Genomic DNA, 21,371 nt, shown 5'->3' with positions numbered 1-21,371 from the left:
GGAGATATATATTAGCTGCTTGCCAAACTGAATTATTTTACCTTCTCATTGGCTCTCCTTTCAACTACCCCTTTTTTGAAGTGGGATACCCTAACTGTGGAACGCCTAGAGTTGTCTTTAATTATCACCTTTCCTTCCTCCCTCCGTCCTTTCCATTTACTCTCTAACGAAGACTAGTTTTTCCCCTTCGGTTTGCCCTTCATTTTTTTAGCTGAATACACACACACACACACACACACACCCTTTTTGCTACCCCTGTGCTAGCTTACTTACCCCTTTGGTAGGAGGGATGTCATAGACCCCTTGAGGTTTTATCTCTCCCCCTGGTGCTGAAAACATGGGTATATTCACTGATGACGGAGGGATGTCATATACCTGAAGAGAAACACCCGAGTTACCCGGAGTGGAAATGTCATACACGTGTCATTTTTTGTTCCACTAAGCTTTGACTTATGGATTTATTTACTGGGTTATGTATACCCTTGCTCTTTGGCTGCATTCTATGTAATAAGGGGTAGGTGGAATTTTTCTTTTCAAATTTCATATTCTTTGACTTAGTCTGAACATAAAAATGATCTTAAGGGAAATATCTATGCTGTCTGTACTTTAAATTGTAGCTTAATTTTACACTTCCTGAAATAAAATGATAAAATAAGCGACAAAATCTGTATCAGATAAAAGCTGAGGATTTCCTGCTAAAGCACATCCAGGAAACACAATTTAAATAGCATTGGCTGAAACGGCTCCCGGATAGACAACCTATAAATGCTTCATACGAAATATACATCATCTGTGAACTCTGGTCTGCTCTGCAGCCCTGAAAGAATGTGACCCTGCAGTGCTCCTCTCCCTGGTGACGGCATCCCCTGCACGTACCCCTTGAGTGGCATGGGAAGGAGGGATGTCGTAGGTGTCCTTCTGGTGTCTGGATGGGCACTCATACACGTAGCCGTGGCCTGTCCTCACTGGGGTTATCACCTGCGGGCAAGAAGACACAGGGGCGTGAGACTCTGAGACCAAGTGTGGAGTGAATCTCTGAATCCTCATTAATTTCCCATAAAAAGAAGGAAGGAAGGGAGGGAGGGAGGGAGAAAGGAAAGAGAGGGTAGAGAGGAAAGGAAGGAGACAAGGACATACCAGGTCAGTTAACTTGAGTCCAGTGAGGAACAAATCCCCAAAATATCTCTTTCCCCCTCCTCATGGTCACAAAATCATCTCAAAGTTGGTCAGATAGTCTCCATTCCCAAAACATACTTTAAAGGAGAATCATTTCTGAGTTACAAAAGTTCTAGATCACCTCTTTGGAGCATCAATAGCACAGCATAATAAAAGGAAAAAAATTTTTAAGTCTCTATAACTATTTACAGTGAATAATGCAAATGGAGTTCAGCCACTTAAAATTCCTCTCATACCTTCCCAGGATGCCTCTTCATTTGACATTATTATAACTAAAATTCCATAGGTCACTAGAGAACTTTTATGAAATGAAAGCTCAAACAGTGCTGCCCTTAGAAGCCTCCACAAGCTTTCAATCTAACTTATAAAACAAATGAAACACTGAGTCAGGGAGCCAGCAGGCAGAGGACAGGTGTCTAATCATTTTCCCACTTCCACCAGGGATGCAAGGGTCCCAGACAGAACCTACATCCAAGGGACGTCAGAAGTCAAACACATGCATCACAATTATGGTATGTGGAACCGATGTCTATGAGGCAAATGTTACCCGATGGCTTTTATTTTCCTATCTACATACTTCACTGGGTCCTAAGCACAGCTAGAAGAATTACTTGAACTTAAACTCATTTTGAAATAGTCTTCCAAGGGCTCCTAAATTAGCAGAGTCTGTCTGCCTTCTCCCCCTGAATGACTAAGAGTGCACACCTCAGCATTGCCCGTGATGTTTTTGAGCAGAACAGAGTTAGGAAGAGCTGGTTGTTCCCTAAGAAACTCTCATCTTTTATCCTTTCTCTAAGGAAAACTCTGGTGTCAGGCTGCCTGCAAAACTATGTAAAAAATGCTCATGTCCGTCTTCTGCTGAAAGGGGTGGCACTCAGTCAGATGCACCAATGCCCTACTTCCCTGGGGCTCTAAACTGCGTGAGTTCAATTTGGTGGTAAATCCCCAGTGCTTGCAGCTGATTATTGCTTGCAGTAGAGGTAAAAGAGATTAGTATGCAGTCACCATCCCATCCAATCTCTCCACTGCCTCAAGTTTAAAAAAGGACCATTGCTTTAACATTTGTTGGCATGGAGCACACAGAGCCATTTATACAACGGCCACTGTAATAGTGCAGAGCAGTCTTCCTTTCTAAGGCAGGATGCCCTTTGTGCAAGAAAAACACTGTGTTCCTAATGCCTTATATAATTTTTTTTTCACTCACTATTGTCCAGGAGAGAAATGAAGTATCTTCTCCTAGTCTAGCTCATCAGCTTCTCTATTTCTGGCTCTTTGTTTGAGCTTTATAATAGAACCTGCTTACAACACAGCTTTTGTTCCATCTAAAAGTTTCTAAGAGTGGATTCTACCTAAGGTTGCCAAGTTAGTAATAATGCTAATGGAAAATCAAGACTGGTTATGCTGAAGGCCAGCTGAACGGCTTCATCTTTAGTTTAAAAAAGGGAGGGGTGCCATGGGGGTCTGAAAATAGCCCTGGGTGAAATGTAAACACTCAGCACGACCTCAGAAAGGCGGGGTCACGGACAAAGCTTTCCCTTGCCTTTGCGGGTCCTCCGCAGCAGAGCATTAATGCTTCCCGATATTTGACATCTCACTTCCTGACCAGTGTCACAGGACGCCAACTTGCTCTCTCTTTCTCATTTAGAGGATGCCTGTGGTCATCTGGTTTTTAAAAATGTTGCATTCCAAACCAGTCATTTTCCCTGTTTATGCATTAAAAGAAACAGATGGTGAAAACCACAAGGGGAAAAAGCCAACAAAGTAACACTGATTCCAGCATTCCTGATACTACCTGCTGATGCACATTGGTCCACAGATGGGATTTAAGTGGGACCTGCTCTGTGACACTGGAAGGGACGTCTTCTACTTTGGGACATTCTCCTCAACCTCTGCTTGGGTCACTTTCACGCCAGTGGTGTGTCTCTCCTCCGAGGAAAGTGCGGACTGTTCTGTACCTTACAGAGTCTCCAGTTTTGTGGTTCAAAATGCCTTTTCTCCCTGCTAGACATAGTACACAAAAACCTTTCTACTATCCCAGAATTACTGAACCTTCAATTACAGAACACCAAGTTCTCACGAAGGGCATGTACATTTTGGAAAAATTCTCCTGGGCAAGGCATTGATGGAGTCGCTACACAAAGGGCATTTTAAACTCATTTTCTCAGTGATATCAAGTCAGGTTTTTCATTTCCTTGTTTCCTCCCCTTATTTGTTCTTTTCTGCATTCCTTTCCATTTGTGTATTTATTTCTAGTTACTGGGGCTTAGCCTTAGGAATCACCAAACTGACCTCTTGGCTCATTAGCGTTGCCACAAAGGGGGGGCTGACCAATGTCACAGGACGCTGTGGGATCCCTGGGGATTGGCCACTGCAATTGCTTTCCAATAACCCTGGCAGAGAATTTGCATTTTCCAAAGATGGATTTTCTGTCCCCATGAGGAATCTAACCTTCCTTAGGTGTTGGTTATACCATTTTTGTCAACTAACAGAAGAGTCTGAAGGCAGACATGCTGACAAGAGCTACAAAACAGAAAAGGACAGACTAGACATATAGACAAGGAAGAGTGCATTTAATAAATCTCCAAGGCTGGGCCCTGACAGGGTGGGATCAGAAGCCTGGGGGCTCAGGTTCTGTTAGCTTTCTCATCCGCCTTCATAAAAACAAGCTGATGAACATGCCTCGCCCCACCCCTCACTTCGATATGTCTGATTCCCACCACTTTGAACCTCAGATCCTGCGCAGCAAGAGATGGTTTTAGAGGTGCTTTGACTTTGAGATTGTGCATCCTGAAGTTTTAAAGGACAAGAGTCTGTGTCTGGGCAGTAGTGAGGGGTAGGGAACCCTGAAAGGTGCCATGTGTGAGAGTCAGGGAGCAGAAGAGAGGCCCCTGGGCCCGTCACGCATGTTCCCACAGTCGGTGGCCTGAGCTGGCCCCCACCATGGAGGAAAGGCATCCACTCATACCTGTAGGGCTGAGCATGCAGGCTGGAGGGAGAGGCAGGCGGGGCTTCCGTGCTGGGGGGACAGAATGCACACCCCACTGAAGGGAGGCAGCCATTCCTCAGCTCTGGTCAGCTGTTCTGAAAAAAACACGGGCTCTCTTGCCAGATCCTCAGATTTTCAGGAGAAGCCAGAAATCTGGATTTTTATGTGAAACTGATTTTCAAATTTGGCTAAAACACTTCTAACAGTATCTTGGCCAAACTAAACATGTCTCTGGCCTCCAGGGTGCAGCCCTCCTCCCTCAGTACCTGGAAAACCTCTCAGGGTAGGGCGCCTGAAAGCTCTTTACCAGTTGCGTGCCTTGGCAACACTGAATTGCTCTGTGTTTTGTGTCCGCCCTGCATGCCACACACCTCTGCGCCTTCACTCATGCTGTCTTTTCCAAGATGCTCTTCTTCTTTCCATATATTCAAATTTGATGTGATTTTTCAAGGCCAAGCCAAGTGCCTCTCTTGCATGAAGCCTTTCCAGGCAGATATAATAGCTCCCTCCTTGGAGCCCCCTGAGCATATTACCCAGACACCTCTACTGGTACCTATCACTGGTGGTCTGATTGCATCAGACATCTCATCACCTCTCTCAGCATTGTGGAGACAGACCATGTCTTCTCCATTCATATATAAATAGCAGGGCCTAGCACAGTGCCTTGAATACAGGCGGTCTTGGATAAATGTATCGACTGAATACATTAAGGAACTCTCTGATGACTACATTAAAGGAAAGGTCAAGGCTTTTCTGAAGCAAGGTGTGGAACTGGAGAGAGATACTGAACAAGGTCTTCCTACACAGGATAAGGTTGGTTTCCAGGGAAGCCAGCTCTAGGGTAAGTGGGGCCCGTGGGAAAGGGGCAGAACAGTGTCTTATCAGCTATGCGTGGTGGTGTTGGGCAAGTGAGGGAGCCAGGAAAGCAGAGTGCATGCTAAATCAAGGTGGGACATCAGAAACCACGAGGAATTACCCCCGGCACTGCTGTGTAGCACAGACCACAGCCGGAGGTCAGAGTCAGGCGGGGCCGCTAGATGGCTTCCTTTCCCCACTCCGGAGCCTGCGTGTGACATGAACACCTGTGTTCTTCTCAGCCACCAACCAGAAACATATGGAGGAGTTGTGCAAAAAGAAATCAAAACAGACTCTGCTTTTTACTTCAACATCAGAAGGAAAATACATGATTCATCCTTTCTCTAGTTCTGAAAAGCCTGTGTCACGAGGCTGGGTATCAGAGAGGCCACGGCCACACTGGGCCTTTAGCTCACAGAGAGGATTAGGTCTGGGGAGGGGAGTGACTGAGAACATAACCTGGATTCAGGCAGAGCTAGATCTATCTTGGCTCCCCCACTTACTAGCTGTGAGAACACGATCAAGGTACTGGTCCATTCCAAGCCTGTTTCCTTATTAGTCAAGTGGAAATAATAATACATATAGGCTATTAGGAGTATGAAATGAGATCAAGTACACAACGTACCCGGCTTAGAAGAAACCTGTAAGCCTTAGCTTTTTGTTAAAATTGTCACCTGAGTTACACAGATTGTCCTTTTGGACTTAAATTGTGGAGTAGGTAATTCAGATCGACCATATCCTACTGAAGACAACTTAAAAAATGAGGAAAAGATCTTAAAAATCTCAGTAGCATTAAAGAATTAAAAGACAGCGAAGAATTACCAGGTGAAAATTTGGGAGTAAGGAAGGAATTCATAGCAGTAGGCCCAAATTATGAGGCTGATTTTTCCCTGGGGGCATTTGCTGACTGAAACAGGTGTCTGCAAGGCTACATTGTGTTTTTTACAGCTTCTTTGGGTGAGGGGGAACATTGGATTCTAGGGCTCACCAAGGTAGGGACCCTAATAACCATCCCCCACTTTGGGCCGGGATCCTAAGGGCTGCATGCAAAAGTAAGGTTTAACTGGAAGGCTGAAGCTAGGTTTCAGGTCATCAGGGTTGGCAAGAACATCTCGAAGCCTGAAATTGGATTTACTATGAGGCTGGCAGAAGGAAATAAAATCCTCTCTGGAAGTAGAGAACTATTTACAGACCTTAAGTTTTTTCTACCAATATTAAAAAAATGCAGTGTCTAACATAACAAGGATAATGAGGAATGCAGGAGACAAGACAACAAAAACAAACAGCATCCTATTATTGCTTTCTTTAATTCTTTGTTTAATATGATGAGGATGTCATCTGTGTCTCAGCGATCACAGATCGCAAGGCTACTTGCTTTCAAAATGTTTCATGGGAGAAAACAAAATTACGTCATTCTTAGATTTAAGTTTAATAGATAGAAATTGATCTTCACAAATGCATCAAGAGTTCCCAGTGAGGTTTATGAGGCGATGGGAATTTCAGACCAAAGCAGTAAATGACAAGAGACTTTGGCCCTTAAGGACCATTATGGATTTACCATAGGTTACTGTTTGACTCCGGTCCTGTCAATTGCCATTGTCACTCTAACAGTCCAAGACACTCCATTGGAAAACCCCAGGAAAAAAAACATTTTTTATGAGGCTGAGAGATAAAGATATTTATCCAAGAGAAAGATAGCAAGGCCCCAAACTCATGACACTTTCCTGAATTTCTCTTCAGACTACGCCTTTTCAGTGGAAGATCACAAGCTGGGTTTGTTAAGAGGGCCTCACCACAAAGCAGGGCCTGGACGCATCCGAAATGTCTAGAAGCAGAGCACTTTCTCTCAAGACATCTTCTGCTCTCGTGGAATCACTTGTGTCAAGGTCTCAGCAAGTCTGCTCTCAGCAAGCCCTGCTTCCCCTGGGCATCTGCCTCACCTCCTTCAAGCAGAGCTGCTGGGCGTGGGGACTGGGGCGCAGCACAGAGGCCCTGGGGTTAGCAGGCCATCAACTCCTCCGCTGCATGTTGTCAGTCCAGCGGAGCATTAAGGGAAGTGGGAAGGGGCAGCCTGTGTCACTGATGAAGGCAGGTCTCCTTGGCCCCCCAGCCCCCAGAACCCTGTGGAAGCCCATTAATGGGGTCTCAGACCCCAGCTCATTCTGCCATACTTCCTTCTGATGCCCTACGGCTCCTGTACTTATCACAACTTCTCATCTCTCTCCTCCAGCACTGGCCCCTGAGCTGACTCTTTCCTTTCTTCCGTGCTACTGGCAACCCTAAGGCGGAACAAAAACAGTGAAAAGGAATCAGGAAAATCCTACGGTTGGGCAGAAAGAATTGAGTGGAGAGGATGAGAAACCCAGAAAGGATGGGAGGAGCTCAGATCACTCAGGTCCTGTTCAGGTGTCTTATTATTACTATTATTATTCACAGTTTTACATGAGATGTAGGTATGTATCAAAATTATAGTCACACAAATACAACTTTTTCCAATTTCAATACAGTTTTAAAAGTTAGTAAGAAACGCGACTTGGGAGGGTAGGAAGGTGTCCTTGTAGCGGTTCTGATTGGTTCACCACGATTTAATTCTGAGTCTCAGTCTCTATAAGCCAAAGCAGCTTTAGGAATGATCTGCATCACACAACCCTCTGCCTCTGCCATCTAGATAACGCCGCCATAACTGACCCGTGGTGCTCACCAAGAACCCAAAGCCAGCAGGTGTGTGTGCAACCCGCCCCTGGTGTTCTGCCCCGAGGATGAGTCCAGAACTAGGCAACCCCAGTGGTGACTGATGAGAAGTAATAAGCACACCATGCCTGGGTTTACAACCTCGCCATTAGCAGCATCTATGGTTGTCTGAATTCAAAAGCAGGCTTCACTGATCAGCAGTCATCCATGTGCATTTTCCTTGGCATATGTAGAAAGTAAAATTAGATTCCTTCCTGTGCATCTCTAATCCCTCCTAACCCCCTGATTTATTTATACTATCTCTGGGTTTCATGCATTAACAAGAATATTTAGATTTCTAAAACTGCCTGTTGGAAAGGGCTTATTTCACATAAATGCTCTTAAAAAGCATTAGCAGAACCACCACAGTATTTATTGGATCTTATAATAACCTCTTTGTCTTAAAGCCCATGAACTGGGTGGCCCTTTCTCTCAGAAGAAAACTCCCAGAAAAAGAAACATCACTGTCATCCCTGCCTGACCATAAGAACTCAGATCCAATTTTCAGAAACTGCCAAGTTACAGAGGTTTGTCTGTTTAGAATCCGAGATTATTAGTTGCTTTTCTATGACCAGAGGAAAAGCCACATGTTGCCTACATTGGATTTATTAATTCTCCGTAAATTCCCTCTGCCCAGCCTGGGTGTAGCAGTGAGCTCATTTATTACTTGCATAGCAACAATATAATGAAAACTGAGTCTGGCCTTAAAAATATACCCTCATGGGCCACGTCCCTGGTTAACCCTTTCTGAAGCTTCCATTGTGCTCCTCCAGGTTTCCCCGCTCCCTCCAATGTTGGGAAGTGATTTACTTTCCTTCAAGGACATTTGATGTCTGATTTCATGCTAAAACGAAGCCTTCTGCTAGCCCCTCTCAATCCCGGCCGGTCTTTTTTTCCACATGAGATGAGTGTCTCAGCTGGAAGCTCAGAAGTGGAGCGGAGCTCTTGGGTCACTTCCATTTGCCACGGCATTTGGGCGGTGACCCACTCAATGGAAACAGTGCCCGGTTTGTTAAGCCCCTAGCCCGTCTCCCCTGCTGCTCTCAGGAAGCTCTTTGTGCAGCAAGTACTAAAGCAATATTTAGGTTATGGAGTGACCAAGCACCAAAGAGAAGCTAGAAGCATTTAACGTGAATGAACACGATGGGAATGATGTCTGGGCCCCTCAAGTGATTGAAGTCTTTCTCTGGACAAAGCCGAATACAGCCTGTGACAGAGCTGGGTACAGCAAAGCCATTTTTATATCCCTCGGGCCGAAATGTTCATTATGTTTCCTGAGAACTATAAAAGGCACAAGCCTCTTAGTTCTTTTGATGTCCAAATGAATTCAACAGAACACTAAGCACCAAATCTAGACTGTGAAACGGATTTTAGAGAGACGCCCACAGAATACCCTTAATGGGGATGTGATGATGGAAAGGAGACAAATGATGAGAATCTCTGGACCCAAATGACAGGTGTCATTTCCTCCTAAACAGGAGACCTGTCACGGCTTATTTGGGAGAAAAGAGGAGCCGGCTGATGAAGCAGACGGCTCACGTGGCAGAACTTGGTTCCAGCCCTGAAGGGGGCCGACCCATTGCTCCTGTAGGGCTGTCACGTCAAGGCATGCCAGACCCACCAAGAGCCTCTGCCAAACCCGAGGGGATTGAGTAGAGGAAAATGGGCGGAAAATAACGAGTTCCAGGATGAAGCACTTTCTTAGCTCTTGGTAGCAAAGCAGAGATGAGGGTTCTGCTTTAAAAGCACCCTCGGCAAGCGTTCTCACGGACAGGACAGGACAAGACAGGACTATAAGCTCTGACCTCCTTTGCTCTGCAAACCCCGGTCCTCCCTCCTGTGTTCCCACCTGTGCCTTGCTTTCTACTGCCACAGCTCTATCATCCAAGGGAGACTAGGTGTCTAGGTGAGAAGGTGAACTGGATCCTCAAGGATGGGTAAGAGGAAATTGCCAAAATTTAGGGCTCAACTGGAAATCCATATCAATGCCTGAGTGTCTTTGTGTCCTTTTTTTTTTTATTCCTTATGAATCTGAGGCCAGGTCATTTTATTAAACTTTTCAAGTGACTTTGGAAAAGAATCAGATAAAGATATCTGGATCATAAAATTTTAGCAAAGACCATTTGAGATAATCCAGCCTTACTCCTCATTTCACAGTTGAGGGAACTAAAGTTAATGACAAAGAGGTAAATGTGAACCTGGTTGCCTGGGTCCGGCAGCGCTTTTCTCGATGTTGTTTACACTAGCAAGACAGATTGAAAATGTACTAGAAATGTACTACTTTCTTAATTTCACAAGAAAATACTCCCAAAGAAAGGCATCCCCTTATCTGAGAAGCAAAATTTGAAATCTGGGTATCTTATGTTTTTCGGGGTGCCCTTTTCACTGGCATGCCCATTCTGTGAGATTTAATTATCTCTGGTTAAGCAAAGTTATCCATTTGGAGCAACCGGAAGTCATTTGAAAAGATGGTATTTACAGTGGCAGAGAAAGCCAACAAAGCCAAGTTCTCAGTGGCAGCATGATCTTATGTCACTTCAGAGACCTGCTCAAGGCTTTTCAGTGCAGCTGGTCGGCAGGAATCGCCACCTTCCTTAACTCCGAGTCGCTCTGCCTTGAGCCTGCTCTCCCGATCTGAGGTGGGAGCCTTCTGCAGTGACTTTAATTCTTCCTGGCCACCAGGATGCTTTTTAGCGCCCAGGATCCTGGTGAGCTGGAATTGCTAATGAAGTGACTATTTGTGCCCTCTTATTTTAGGGCTTGGCAACATCAACCACTAGCTGGGATATAAAAATCATTAGCTTCAGAGTCAGACAGATGTGGGCTTAAATATCAGCCCTGCCTCTTACTAGAGGCACATTCTTCAGCAAGTTAACTTACTTGTCAGACCTCAGGTCCCTTCCCTGCAAAGTGAAGGTTGTAAGGAACACCTTACAAGGCTGTTGCTTAAAAGTTGATCTCCTGTGGGGCCCCTTTAAAGAGAGGACTCCTTAATACTCTTTAGATGTTACTGGTTTACATACAACTTTTAAAGAAGACACCCCATAGCAGTGAGTCACACAAGTACTCCTTAAACAGGAGCAGCTCACCTCTCTAAGAAGTGTACCTTGACATCTAGCTTTCTGGCACTATTTAGAACCAAGTGCATTTCTGATGATCTAGTTCTGCATTTTCCACAATGTATTCATTCTGCTTTTAAAGATGTGTTCACCAATAGTAAGTCTCAGTTTTATCATCAAATCAAATAAACAAATGTTTCTTTTCTCTCCTTCACAAATAGAGCATTATCCTTAGCCAGACATCATACCACACATGACGTCTGACCTATTTACTCTGATAAGCATAGTCACTCAGCATGAAATCATTGGAAAAGGAAGGAAGATTACCCCTGTTTGCTCTGGGGTGGGTTTATAAGGAGTTACTAATGCACTCTTAGAAATATGCGTTACCTGTGAGCTTTGTAACAGATTGTGACTGAGTTTGAAGGCCTGGCATTAGCAAAACAAAAAGAACCTTTGTTCATTTTTAAGGATGTGTTAGTTTGCTCATTCCACTGGCGTGGTGAGTCCACTGGAAAGATACTCCCCACTTTCCGTGAGCTCATAAAGTCCTGCCCTTGAAGTGCTCAAGGACCTCCCATTTCGTGTAAGATTTAACATTCATTCTTGAGGGCAGAGATTACAAAGTTAACATCCCTGCATAGCCCCTCCAAGCTAGGCATTGAAGAAAAATATCATTTAAATTATAATTATCTTTATATAGAAATGCACAGTTCTGAAGTATGGTTGTACTTTATTGAGTTTGTAAGTAAGGAAACCAGAGGTACCTCTGCCTCATCAAACCCTGATTCTCCCTGGTACTTTTCAGAGTGTGTATGTGTGTGTGTCTGTGCGTATATAGGAAGGGAACAAAGGAAAGTGGAGTGACATCAGAATTTATCTTTTCTGGGAGCCTTCACTTCCTCTAAATCTATTTTTACTTGTTGGTAGACAAATCATATTGCTAATATATAGCAGTTAGCTGGCTGGTAACTGAGTGTTGCTCTGGGCAACTAGATTTCACAAGGCTTCAGATCCCAATAAGGGAAGTCATTGGTTCCTTAACCAATGGTTTTGGGTGTGTGTGTGTAATTCATGACTCATTGTCTAAGAAGGTACAAGCACTGTAGTTAATCTATTTCTGGTTCTTATGTTACCTTTCAGGAATGGGCCTGGAGGACCTGGCTAAAATCTTTGAATCATTTCCTGCCAACATGTGGCTGTGCCTCATTTTGGAAGGTAGGAAATGGTCTTTAAAGATGATGTCATGGGGTCTAGATAAATCTTACTATTACTTGAGTTTTCTGAGTGCCACCCCCAAGCAGCATTTGCCCCAGGCTAGCCCATTTGACACGTTATAATGGTGGGTCATTACAGTTTTGAAGAGCCCATGAGCTCCTCCTCTGAGATTAAATGAAATGTACAATATATATTGGGACCATAGAGTTGGGAGGAAACTGCCAGGTGTGGAGAGACAGCTTCACAGGGGAGATGAACATTGAAATGGGTTTTAAAGCATGAATATGAGTTCACACATAGACTAGAGGAAGAAAGGCATTCGAGGTAAATACTAGCATATGCAAATGAAGTTCATTTGCCTCAGCGGAAAAGGTGTAGTTCTCTTCAGGGGTAGTTAGCTGATCTCTGCTCTTACTTGGGAAAAATGCAAGATGAGCTTTGTATCAGTCATGCTTTGAATGCTCATTTGCTGTGTGTAGATAGTTACAATTACAGAAAACAGATGGTGACATTCCCCAAAATCCTTCTGGAGGAAAACTACCATGTACAATCTGACATACGTCATCACAGACCATAATGAGCTGGATGATGGGATTTAACTGGTGTGTGATGATGGATGGGTGATAAGATTAGAGTCACTTTTCAGTTTACTTAAAGGTCAACTCAAATTAAATGCTTCGTGTTTTGCTTCTTCCTTGTTCATTCGCACACAGGCTGTTATCTGTGTGTTGATACCTTCCTATCAGCCAGGGTCCCTGCCTGGCCCAGTGGAGCTCCTAGTGTAGCCCCAAATTGATCTTCAAAAGAACCCAAAGAAAATCTAATTCTACCATTTAGCACACAAGTGACAGGTCCAAATAATCATCAGGCAAACACATGTAATTCCCCTTTTGGATCTAGGCATGAACTGGATGAAGTTAGGTGGCATTTTTACTGATCTCTGAGGCAGAGAAATGAGCCTATTTCAGACCACTATAGACCTTACATTTTTGGTTGCTTAGAGGCTCTACTCCAAACCATCCTCCCAAATAAAGTAGAATGTTCACTTTTAAAAACTCGAGAACACTTTAAAAAAAATATAATTCAGCATTTCAAATGATTGGACTACAAGTAACTCATTTCACGTAGAATTGCCTGTGAGTTCTTGGCAATCACAGGGCATGTTATTTAGACATCTTTGCAAAGTAAGAAGACTGTAACCTAGAAATTGCTTTCAAATGTCATGAAATAGCTGTGAGTCTTACCTGTAACAATTCATGAGGTTGACATTATGTTGCTTCCTACACCCTTGTCTAAATGTTTATTAATTTCTATTCTGCAGATTTTCTGTTCTGAATTTCAGAGCCAATTATTTTTTTATCCAGGCTCTCAAACATTCACGTAGGCCCTGGGCATCCTGCCCACAATGCCTAACGGATGGAACGGCCCTGCACACAAAGCCCAGAGCGAAGCAGACCAAGTACATTAAGTAAAGGAGTCAGTGTGTATGGTTTCCAGATAACTTGGGGAGTTCTCCTCTACTCCGTGCAAGTTTCTTCAGAACCAAAGAGAAGCCACACACTCAAAGGAATGGCCTCTGTGCCGAACATGAAGTATTTGCATATTCAGTGTTATAGGAAGCAACACAAATAGGGCTGCTGCAGTTCAAAATAGACTCTGAGAAAGTCAAGAAAAGTAAGACAAGAGGAACTAACATTTTTAAGCCCCTGCTATGCTAAGCCCTGCATCAGATCCTTTTTCTATATTGTTTTATTTAATTCTTAAACTCTGTGCAGTAGTTCTGATTATTCCCATTTCACAGATGGAGAGACCAGGGCGTTGGGAGGCCCAGCAACTTGCTGAAGGACACAGCTATGAAGAAACAGACCCAGGAGCCAGCCTGGCACCAAAGCCCAGGCTGTCCTCACAGTTCTCACGCTGTCTGCTCGTTTTGTAAAAGGGTGGGGACTGTATGATCATCTTTCTTGCTCTCAACTGCTGACTTAGTGATGAACGTCGTGTACTGGGGATGGGTTGCAAGAAGGTGGGTAGGGGCTGGAGCTTCCCACAGAGCAAAGCTGAAGTGACAGAAGGCAGAATTCACTGTCTTTTTTTTTTTCCCTCAGTGATTCATTAGTAGAAAAAGTACTGCGGTGGATAAATCATCTGAAGCTCACAGGCTGTAGCAACATCAAGGGAATCTTTAACTATGGAAAGTCTCAAGGCACAGCCAGGTTGGGGCATATCCAGCCCCCTTTCTTGGTCCCTTCACAGTGTTTCTCAAAGTGCAGTCCTGGACCAGCTTCCCCAGAACTATCCAAGGAGCCACTAAAATGCGTATTCCCAGTCCCTGGGCTTGGAACAGGGAAGGCCTGGGAACCTGCATTTTAACTGGCCTTCCTTACCTCTTCAGGTGATTCTTACATTCTCTACAATTTTAAAAGCACCCTTGATGGTGCAGAACAAGATTCCACCACCTCCTTGTTTTCTTCTTTAATAGCTTTTAAGGATCACAACTCAAACTACCAGGGGTCCTAGTTCAGGGCTCACCACCATTTTACGATTGGGTGATACAAAAGCAAAACAGGACTGGGGCTATTTAGCAAGGCAGTCAAACTGCTCCGATGAGAGCCCTCTACCCCACCCACCCTAACAGCAAAGCCAAACCCCACCTGGTCCCCACTGCTCTGAGATTAACTCTTGGGGCCTTGGTTTAAGTCATTTGTATGATTTTCACCCACTGAGATCACTGCATCAAGAGAGATGCTGATAGAAGTCTTGAAGGCAGCTATCACCTACAAGGTTAAAATCACCTCTCATTGGCCAAGCCATCTTCACTAGGAAGGAAGGGGGCAGGAAGTGGGCAGACCCACTGCCAAGGGGTGTGAGCCGGTGGTCCAGTGATCGGGAAGGAGGCAGGCAGCCTGGAGGGGCCACAGGCCCTGCCATGACTCTCAAGGCGAGGGCAGGGCAGTGCCCGAGCATGTGGCGTTTGGCAGGGAAGAGCTGGGACCATTCTCCCCTGCCTTTCCCAGCCTTGTCATGTCTCCACCAGACCCCAGCTGCTCGGCAGTCAAGGTGCTGCTGCCCCCAGCTCTGGGAAGGCCTCCCCAGGGCTGGCTGCATCCCCTGTAAGGGCTGAGGTCTTTTTCAGAAGTTGACTTCCTCCTACAGGAATCACCTACGCTTTGTTAAACACAAAATGTTCCACTGGTTTTAGAATTATAAACAAACAAACCAACTACTGAGTTCAAGTGCTCAGGAATAACCCCAGCGCCCCAACATCAGGGCAAGGGTGGGCACAAAGCCTCTCTCTTTAAAAAGATGGAGGGCTGACAAGCAAGTCTGCAGGACGTTTATAGCCAATAAATGGGAAGGCTGCAGTTTTAGACTTTTCAGACTTGGAACTAAAAAGGTTGAGTCTAAAAAGGAAAACATGTCACCTTCTGCCAAAATAAACTGTGATGAAAGTTTAGACCCCCCGCCACCCTTCAGCCAAGCATTTCCTGTTCTGGCCTCCCCCGTCTGCCTCATACTAGCTCAGGGGAGGGAGAGCTATTTTTAAGGTGCAAACAACCAGGACAAAGAATGAGAGAAGTTATTTATTTATAGCTATACCTTTTTCCCCTCTGAAGATCGAGGTCCGGTTTGGCTTTCCCTTTGAATCTTAAATACCTGGGCTAAGAAGGACTTTGAAAGGTCACGGCATAGTCTCTAGACAGGGATCAACGTCCTGGGCCATACAAGCTGTAAAGCTGTTCACCACTTCTTAAAGAATTCCTCCTCATGTACATACACTTGGCTCATGCAATACATGTTCTGAAGATGTGTTTTGTGAAACATACTTTTTGTATAAAAGGTAACTTGAAAATGCATTCGAACTTTTGTTATTTAAGGAATCCAACAGTAAAATCCAACTTCCCACCACCTTTTCAAGGATTCCATTGTGGTAATCCCTCGCTGAACCCGAGTTTGTACATCCAGACTTTGTATTAGATTTTCTTGAGGCAGGGCACATGCATATGTAGCATAGTGTCCTAAGTGTCCTAAGGGTCAACAAGCCCTTTCTGGCACCTTCTGGCATCTTTCCTCTTGTAATTCTGGGATCTTTTCTTATTCTGTTAAATTAGTCCTTCCTTAATATCAAACCTCACAGGATCCACTGTTAATCTTTTAAATTTGCCAGAAAATGAAACAGAAAATCCCTCCCTCGTGATTCTCCCATAAGCATCATCTTGGTGTTGGCTAATACTCCCCATTAAGTTCACTGACATTAATGTGTCCCCCACTTACAGTACAGTGTTTGCTTATGTCTCCTCACTACAATGTAAGCCTTGCAAAGGCTTTATTTACTCTCTGTTTACATCACTGTGTCACAAGCATCAAAAATATACTAGCTGCTAAACATTCATTCAATTAACAAATTTCTATTTACCTCAGAGTGTTCTGACATTTGGAATCACATAGAGTGCCAAAGAGGCCCTTCCCTTTTCTTAACATGATGCCGTCCTAAGTATCCTAGCTCCAGTATTTTCACCCATCAGCTCAGCCATTATTATAAGAATTGCTTGAAGGAAAACAGGATGGCTCCTTTTTAAATTCACTAGTGTCTACATGTTTTAAATAAGTCAAACTGTAAGCTAACAAGTCTCTGGATCACGTCAGTCAGCATGACCCACTCCCAGCTTCCGTGCACCCTCTACTTCTGGTGGGTTCTTTGTGCAGCCAGGCCAAATGGGGTCATGATTCAGTGTTTGGCAAAAGGAGGGTCCTTGCTGCATCACTGTACTTGTATAATATTTGGTTCTTTGTGCTACTTAAGGAAAGATAGAAAAGACTGTAAACAATTTGAGTGCAAAACCTAGGTCTAAAGGCAGACCTTGCAGAAAGATGGAAAGAAACAACTTAATGATCCAGTATGACTTGGAATGACACAGAAACTTCTAATGGCTATGGATCATACTTGTACTTGGTGAGGATTCAAGTAGGTTTTGCTGACAAGTGAATGGAAAAATGATGCAAAAATAATGCCTGAGCGAGGGCATTTAGATATACTTACTTCCTGGAAGACAGATGCATGTCTTAGAAGTTTCAAGTTCTTATTTTGGGAACATTTCTATTGTTCTGAATGCAATGGAAAAAAATAAGTAGGAAGAAAAATCCAGTCAGTTGCTCACTCACCTTTTTACTTAAGTGAGGACCATTAGCCCCGAGTATGCCTCTCTGCACCGATGGTGGTACTTGATACACATCTTGTTCCTGGGTACCATGGCCAGTGGGTACTTGGTAAATTCCCTGATGTTGGTAGGAAGGTGGAACTTGGTAGATGGCGTCTCGAGGAGCACCCTGTGGGTTTGGCACTTGATAGAGCTTCTGGTGGCCAAAGGCCTGGTGCATCAGCCCAGAAGTAGGCTGGTCCTGATTGGAGGAGGTCTCCTGCACGGGGCCAATCAGAAGCTTCACCCGGTTCCCTGGGACGATGCCTTGCCGACCGTGTAAGGAGCAGAGCCACCATCCCTCCAGTCCCCCTGTGTTCTGCTCAATGACAGTTAGGATGTCTCCCTTTCGGAAGGCCAGCTCCTCAGCACACTCTGGGACATTGTCGTATAAGGCTCTTGCCATAAGATTCTGGGAAGGAAACGGAGGGAAATCATGTTAGAATATTAGCTCAGTCCCCTTAACACCTAAGGCCCATGCTCCTTCAGAGAGGCACACTTCCTGGAAAGAAGAAAAGAATAACTCTGAACAATAGCCTGTAAAGAGAAAAACAGACATTGCAGACAAAAGACAGATACATACACACTGTGTCTGTCACCAGTGACATCAGACTGCCTCCTTGGAAAAGTTCAGAATGCCACACGAGCTCTTTCCTCCAGTGGTCGGTGCCACGCCAAGGAATTATGAGTATGGTGGTTCAAGAGAGAATGGTTCACTATACAAAACATTTTTCTTCCATTTTTAAAACAAGCTGAAGGAATAAGCTCTTCCAGGATATTAAGTGAACTACAATGGGTATTTCTCAATTTTTTTTATATATTGGAGGTAAAACATCAAGGAAAATCCAAAGTAACCTACAAGTACAAATGGCATTTATATTCGGTGTTAAAATAGAAACAAAAGTACACTTTTATATGCCTTGGCAGGGCTTAAAAATTCCTATTCTCAGTTGATCCAGAGGTCCTTAGATTCAGGGAGAATCTGTAAGCAAGCATTTTTTTGCATGGTAATCAAGCACGGAGCATAGTATTACAGTAGTCTGTCTGCATCTCCAGATTAGATGGCGGGGAGTTACAAAGAATTAGCACACATAGGCAGATGTTGTCTCTTTCACTTTTGGTCTGTAATAATGTCTTTCCTGAAAGCCCCTCCTCGCCCTGTCTCTTTATTTCCTACTTTGTGAATCTCGCCATTCATATCGGAAAGGCTGTGCCTTCCCCTTTCATGGACCCAAAACACTTTCTCCCTTTGTATGAAGGCCTGTCTGGCACATCCAGTACCAAGCAGACAGCCAAAGTAGGCATTCAGCAGAGAGTGGGCGGCAGTACGTGCTGACATTCCTGGAAGCCTTTCAGAGGCTCCGAAGACTTCACTTCTTGCAGTTAGTACTGTTTCGTAGCACGATGGCAGCCATCACGGCATGCCTGCTCCTCCCAGTACACAGAGAGTGTCATAAACTCATCGCAAGCACTGAGAAGTCTACACATGGTCACACTAGTGCTTCACTGTGATGTCTGGATGTGCTTGAGTCATTGTGATCATGCTCATTTGTGGGCGGTTTGTGACTTTACATCTTCGTGGACTTTAGGGCATTTGTTTGGACTTTGGCCTCCTGTTTTTCTAGAAATGTGGACTTGATCTTTCAGCTTCATGCTTTTCATTCCTTTATAACTAACATTCATAATCCTCTCCCCATACAATGTCCCTAGCCATATATGTAATCATCTCCTCATACAATGCCCCACAATGACAGGTCCTGCAACACTGTCTGCTGGCTCTCTGGAGGGGGAGTGGCTGTGCAAGGTAAGGGGTCTCCCCTCCATTCAGTAGCTGGGAAAGGGTCCTACTTTCATTCTGTTAACCAAGCTCCTCTTAGTGCAGCTGCTTGACCTAAGGAAAGGAGATACAGCCACAGAGTTGAGTATCCAGGAGGCCTGGTGGTGCTCTTTACAAATAAGGTTGAGATCCTTGTTCTGGACAGTTTTGAGTGCCAGGAAGGCTATGAAGTAGACAGGTGAGCAGTCAGGGAAGCTAAAGGAAACTGAAGGGTTTGTGTTCCAGGTGAAGGTTTTACTTAGTATTTATATTCCAGGTGGCTTTGACCTCTTTCCAACAACTCAAAGCTCACAAGTAGAAAGGTGAAATCATACAGCATTCTATACAGGCTAGAGGAACCATTGAAGGGTGTGTCATAACCCTAAAATCTCCCATTTCTCTCCTTCCATCTTTTGGGTGGTCTGTTATTTAAAAGTCAGAGAGTTAGAGAAGGAAAGGTTCTGGTCCTTTGTTCTAAAATGACCCGAAGGAAATCTCTCCACCAGAGTTGTAAAGGGATGATAGAGCCAGGAGAGAGCTGACCCCTCTGGTCACGGCCTCTTCCTCTGGGACCCATGCAACAATGGGGAACAGCTGGTAAGGAAGCCCCAAGATGAAATCAGAAGGGACAGGCCAGGGCCAGTCCCACGGGAGCCGAGGGTGGAAGGCTATGCAATCACGTGGCTGCAGAGAAGGGAAGGAGAGCAACAGAAAACAGCAGAAAGGCAGAGGGCTACAGTCCTGATCAGCAGGAATGACCTCGAGGTGCTTGGGCTCGGGTCAGAGCCACGCAGCTCCACAGAGCGCTGAGGTGGAGCCCTGGACCGCGCTCGGTTAGAGGCAGACAGAAATCCCCGTACAAGCAGGGTTCTGGATGTTCTCGTTTCCCATCCAATGACCTTCCCTCCACCTGGCGAGCAGGATGCTAATGTTTTCAGATGTGCCTCTGGAGCTGCTTCTCTGGGAAACACTCAGAGCCTGTTGTGCTTGCTCTCAGAAGTGCCGTGAGTGAGCGCTCCTGACCGGCTGTCTGTGGTCTCCCAGCAGCCTTCCCTGCTGCCCAGAGATGAGGGTTTAGAAAGAGTGTGGCACCCAGGGCTTGCCTGACGCCTTACAGCCTGACCGATGTTTTCAGCTTGGCTGAGTAGGAGAGAGTTATTTAATATCTGTGCCAGCTACAGAGAGCCAATGTCTACACCCAACCCTCACCCAAACGGGAGATCACGGCCTTTATATAGCACTGGACCCAACTGCTCTGGTTGACTGATGAGCAAAACAGGTCCTGGGAGGCCAGTTCATCATTTGCTGGGGGCCACACTGCTGATGTCAGGGATGGAACAGAACTGCAGGCTATTGGTTCAATCCTCTTTCCAGAACTCTAAGACACCTTAGCTCTGCCACTCAATGTCCTCCTAACTGCGCTCAGTTCCACTATATAGTAAAGTTCCGAAGATAAATATTCTCCTTGTCATGTCTATGGAACAAATAGATCGCTGGGGCTTGGGGTCCTTGCTGTGTGACCTGGGCAGATTGTCTCTCCCCTGCGTGCCATAACTTCTTCATCTGTGAAATGAGAGTGAGCATAGCAGCCTCACTGGTTTGCTGGGGGAGACTGAGTGGCTTCATTCTGGGCAAGCACTCTAACAGCGCCTGCAACTTAGGAAGCAATTTAGGAAGCTACTCTACCATTCAATTTGCTGCATGGCACCTTAGCCTTAGGCACCCTACCTGCTTCACCTCCTCTCCATTCTCAACCAAGGGTTGATCCTATTCTAATGGTGCTATTTTGTATATTTTTATACACATAAAATCTTTCTTGTGCTCACGATTACATTTCAGGAGAACTGCATCGCAGAGCAATGTTTCTCTAAATGAATAACGAGTTCCAGGCACTGCAACCTCTTGTCGAATATTTGCCTACATCAGCTATTGGTGCACTCAACAGACCTTCTGAGACAAAATAATAATAATAACATTCCTGCACAAATCATGGATAAATCTCATTAGATTCTAGCAGAATACAATGCATCAGAAAGTGGAAAAAATAAGGGTGAGGAGTGTGGCTTTTGAAAATCCTTGGTGTGTGGGAGCAAGAGTTCAGTGGGAAAATTAACAGCAAATTATGTTTGACAGGAACACAAGCCATCTCATTCACACAACTCATAAATAGGCAAATCAGGAGTTAATTCCTGTGGCTGGAGGAGGTGGGGGGGACCCTCTCAGCAGTGCAGAAGTGTGACTCTTTCAGGTCACAAAGTCAGAAAGGTGATTTATCTGAATATCTTAGAAAAAAAAAAACCCAGGAGAGGCAGTTTGTCTATTCAAGATTTAGTCTT

General features: G+C 44.8%; 1 protein-coding gene across 3 annotated transcripts in view; it reads right to left on the bottom strand.

The window, feature by feature from the left end:
• NEDD9 (neural precursor cell expressed, developmentally down-regulated 9) overlaps positions 1–21,371 on the bottom strand; it is a 162,916-nt gene that overhangs the window by 7,800 nt on the left and 133,745 nt on the right. For 2 of the 3 annotated variants that reach the window (XM_036888662.2, XM_036888661.2), the window contains 3 exons: positions 17,185–17,631; positions 877–978; positions 274–375 (listed from right to left, as the gene is read on the bottom strand). In XM_036888662.2, the coding sequence (XP_036744557.2) occupies positions 274–375; positions 877–978; positions 17,185–17,631 (651 nt within the window). Of the gene's footprint in view, positions 1–273; positions 376–876; positions 979–3,465; positions 3,749–17,184; positions 17,632–21,371 lie in introns of those variants that run through there. The other variant, XM_036888663.2, reaches the window with a different exon arrangement.

This window comes from Manis pentadactyla, chromosome 16 (genome assembly GCF_030020395.1).
Source record: "Manis pentadactyla isolate mManPen7 chromosome 16, mManPen7.hap1, whole genome shotgun sequence".
Classification (NCBI taxonomy): domain Eukaryota; kingdom Metazoa; phylum Chordata; class Mammalia; order Pholidota; family Manidae; genus Manis; species Manis pentadactyla.
This window is presented reverse-complemented; position numbering and strand designations above follow the sequence as displayed.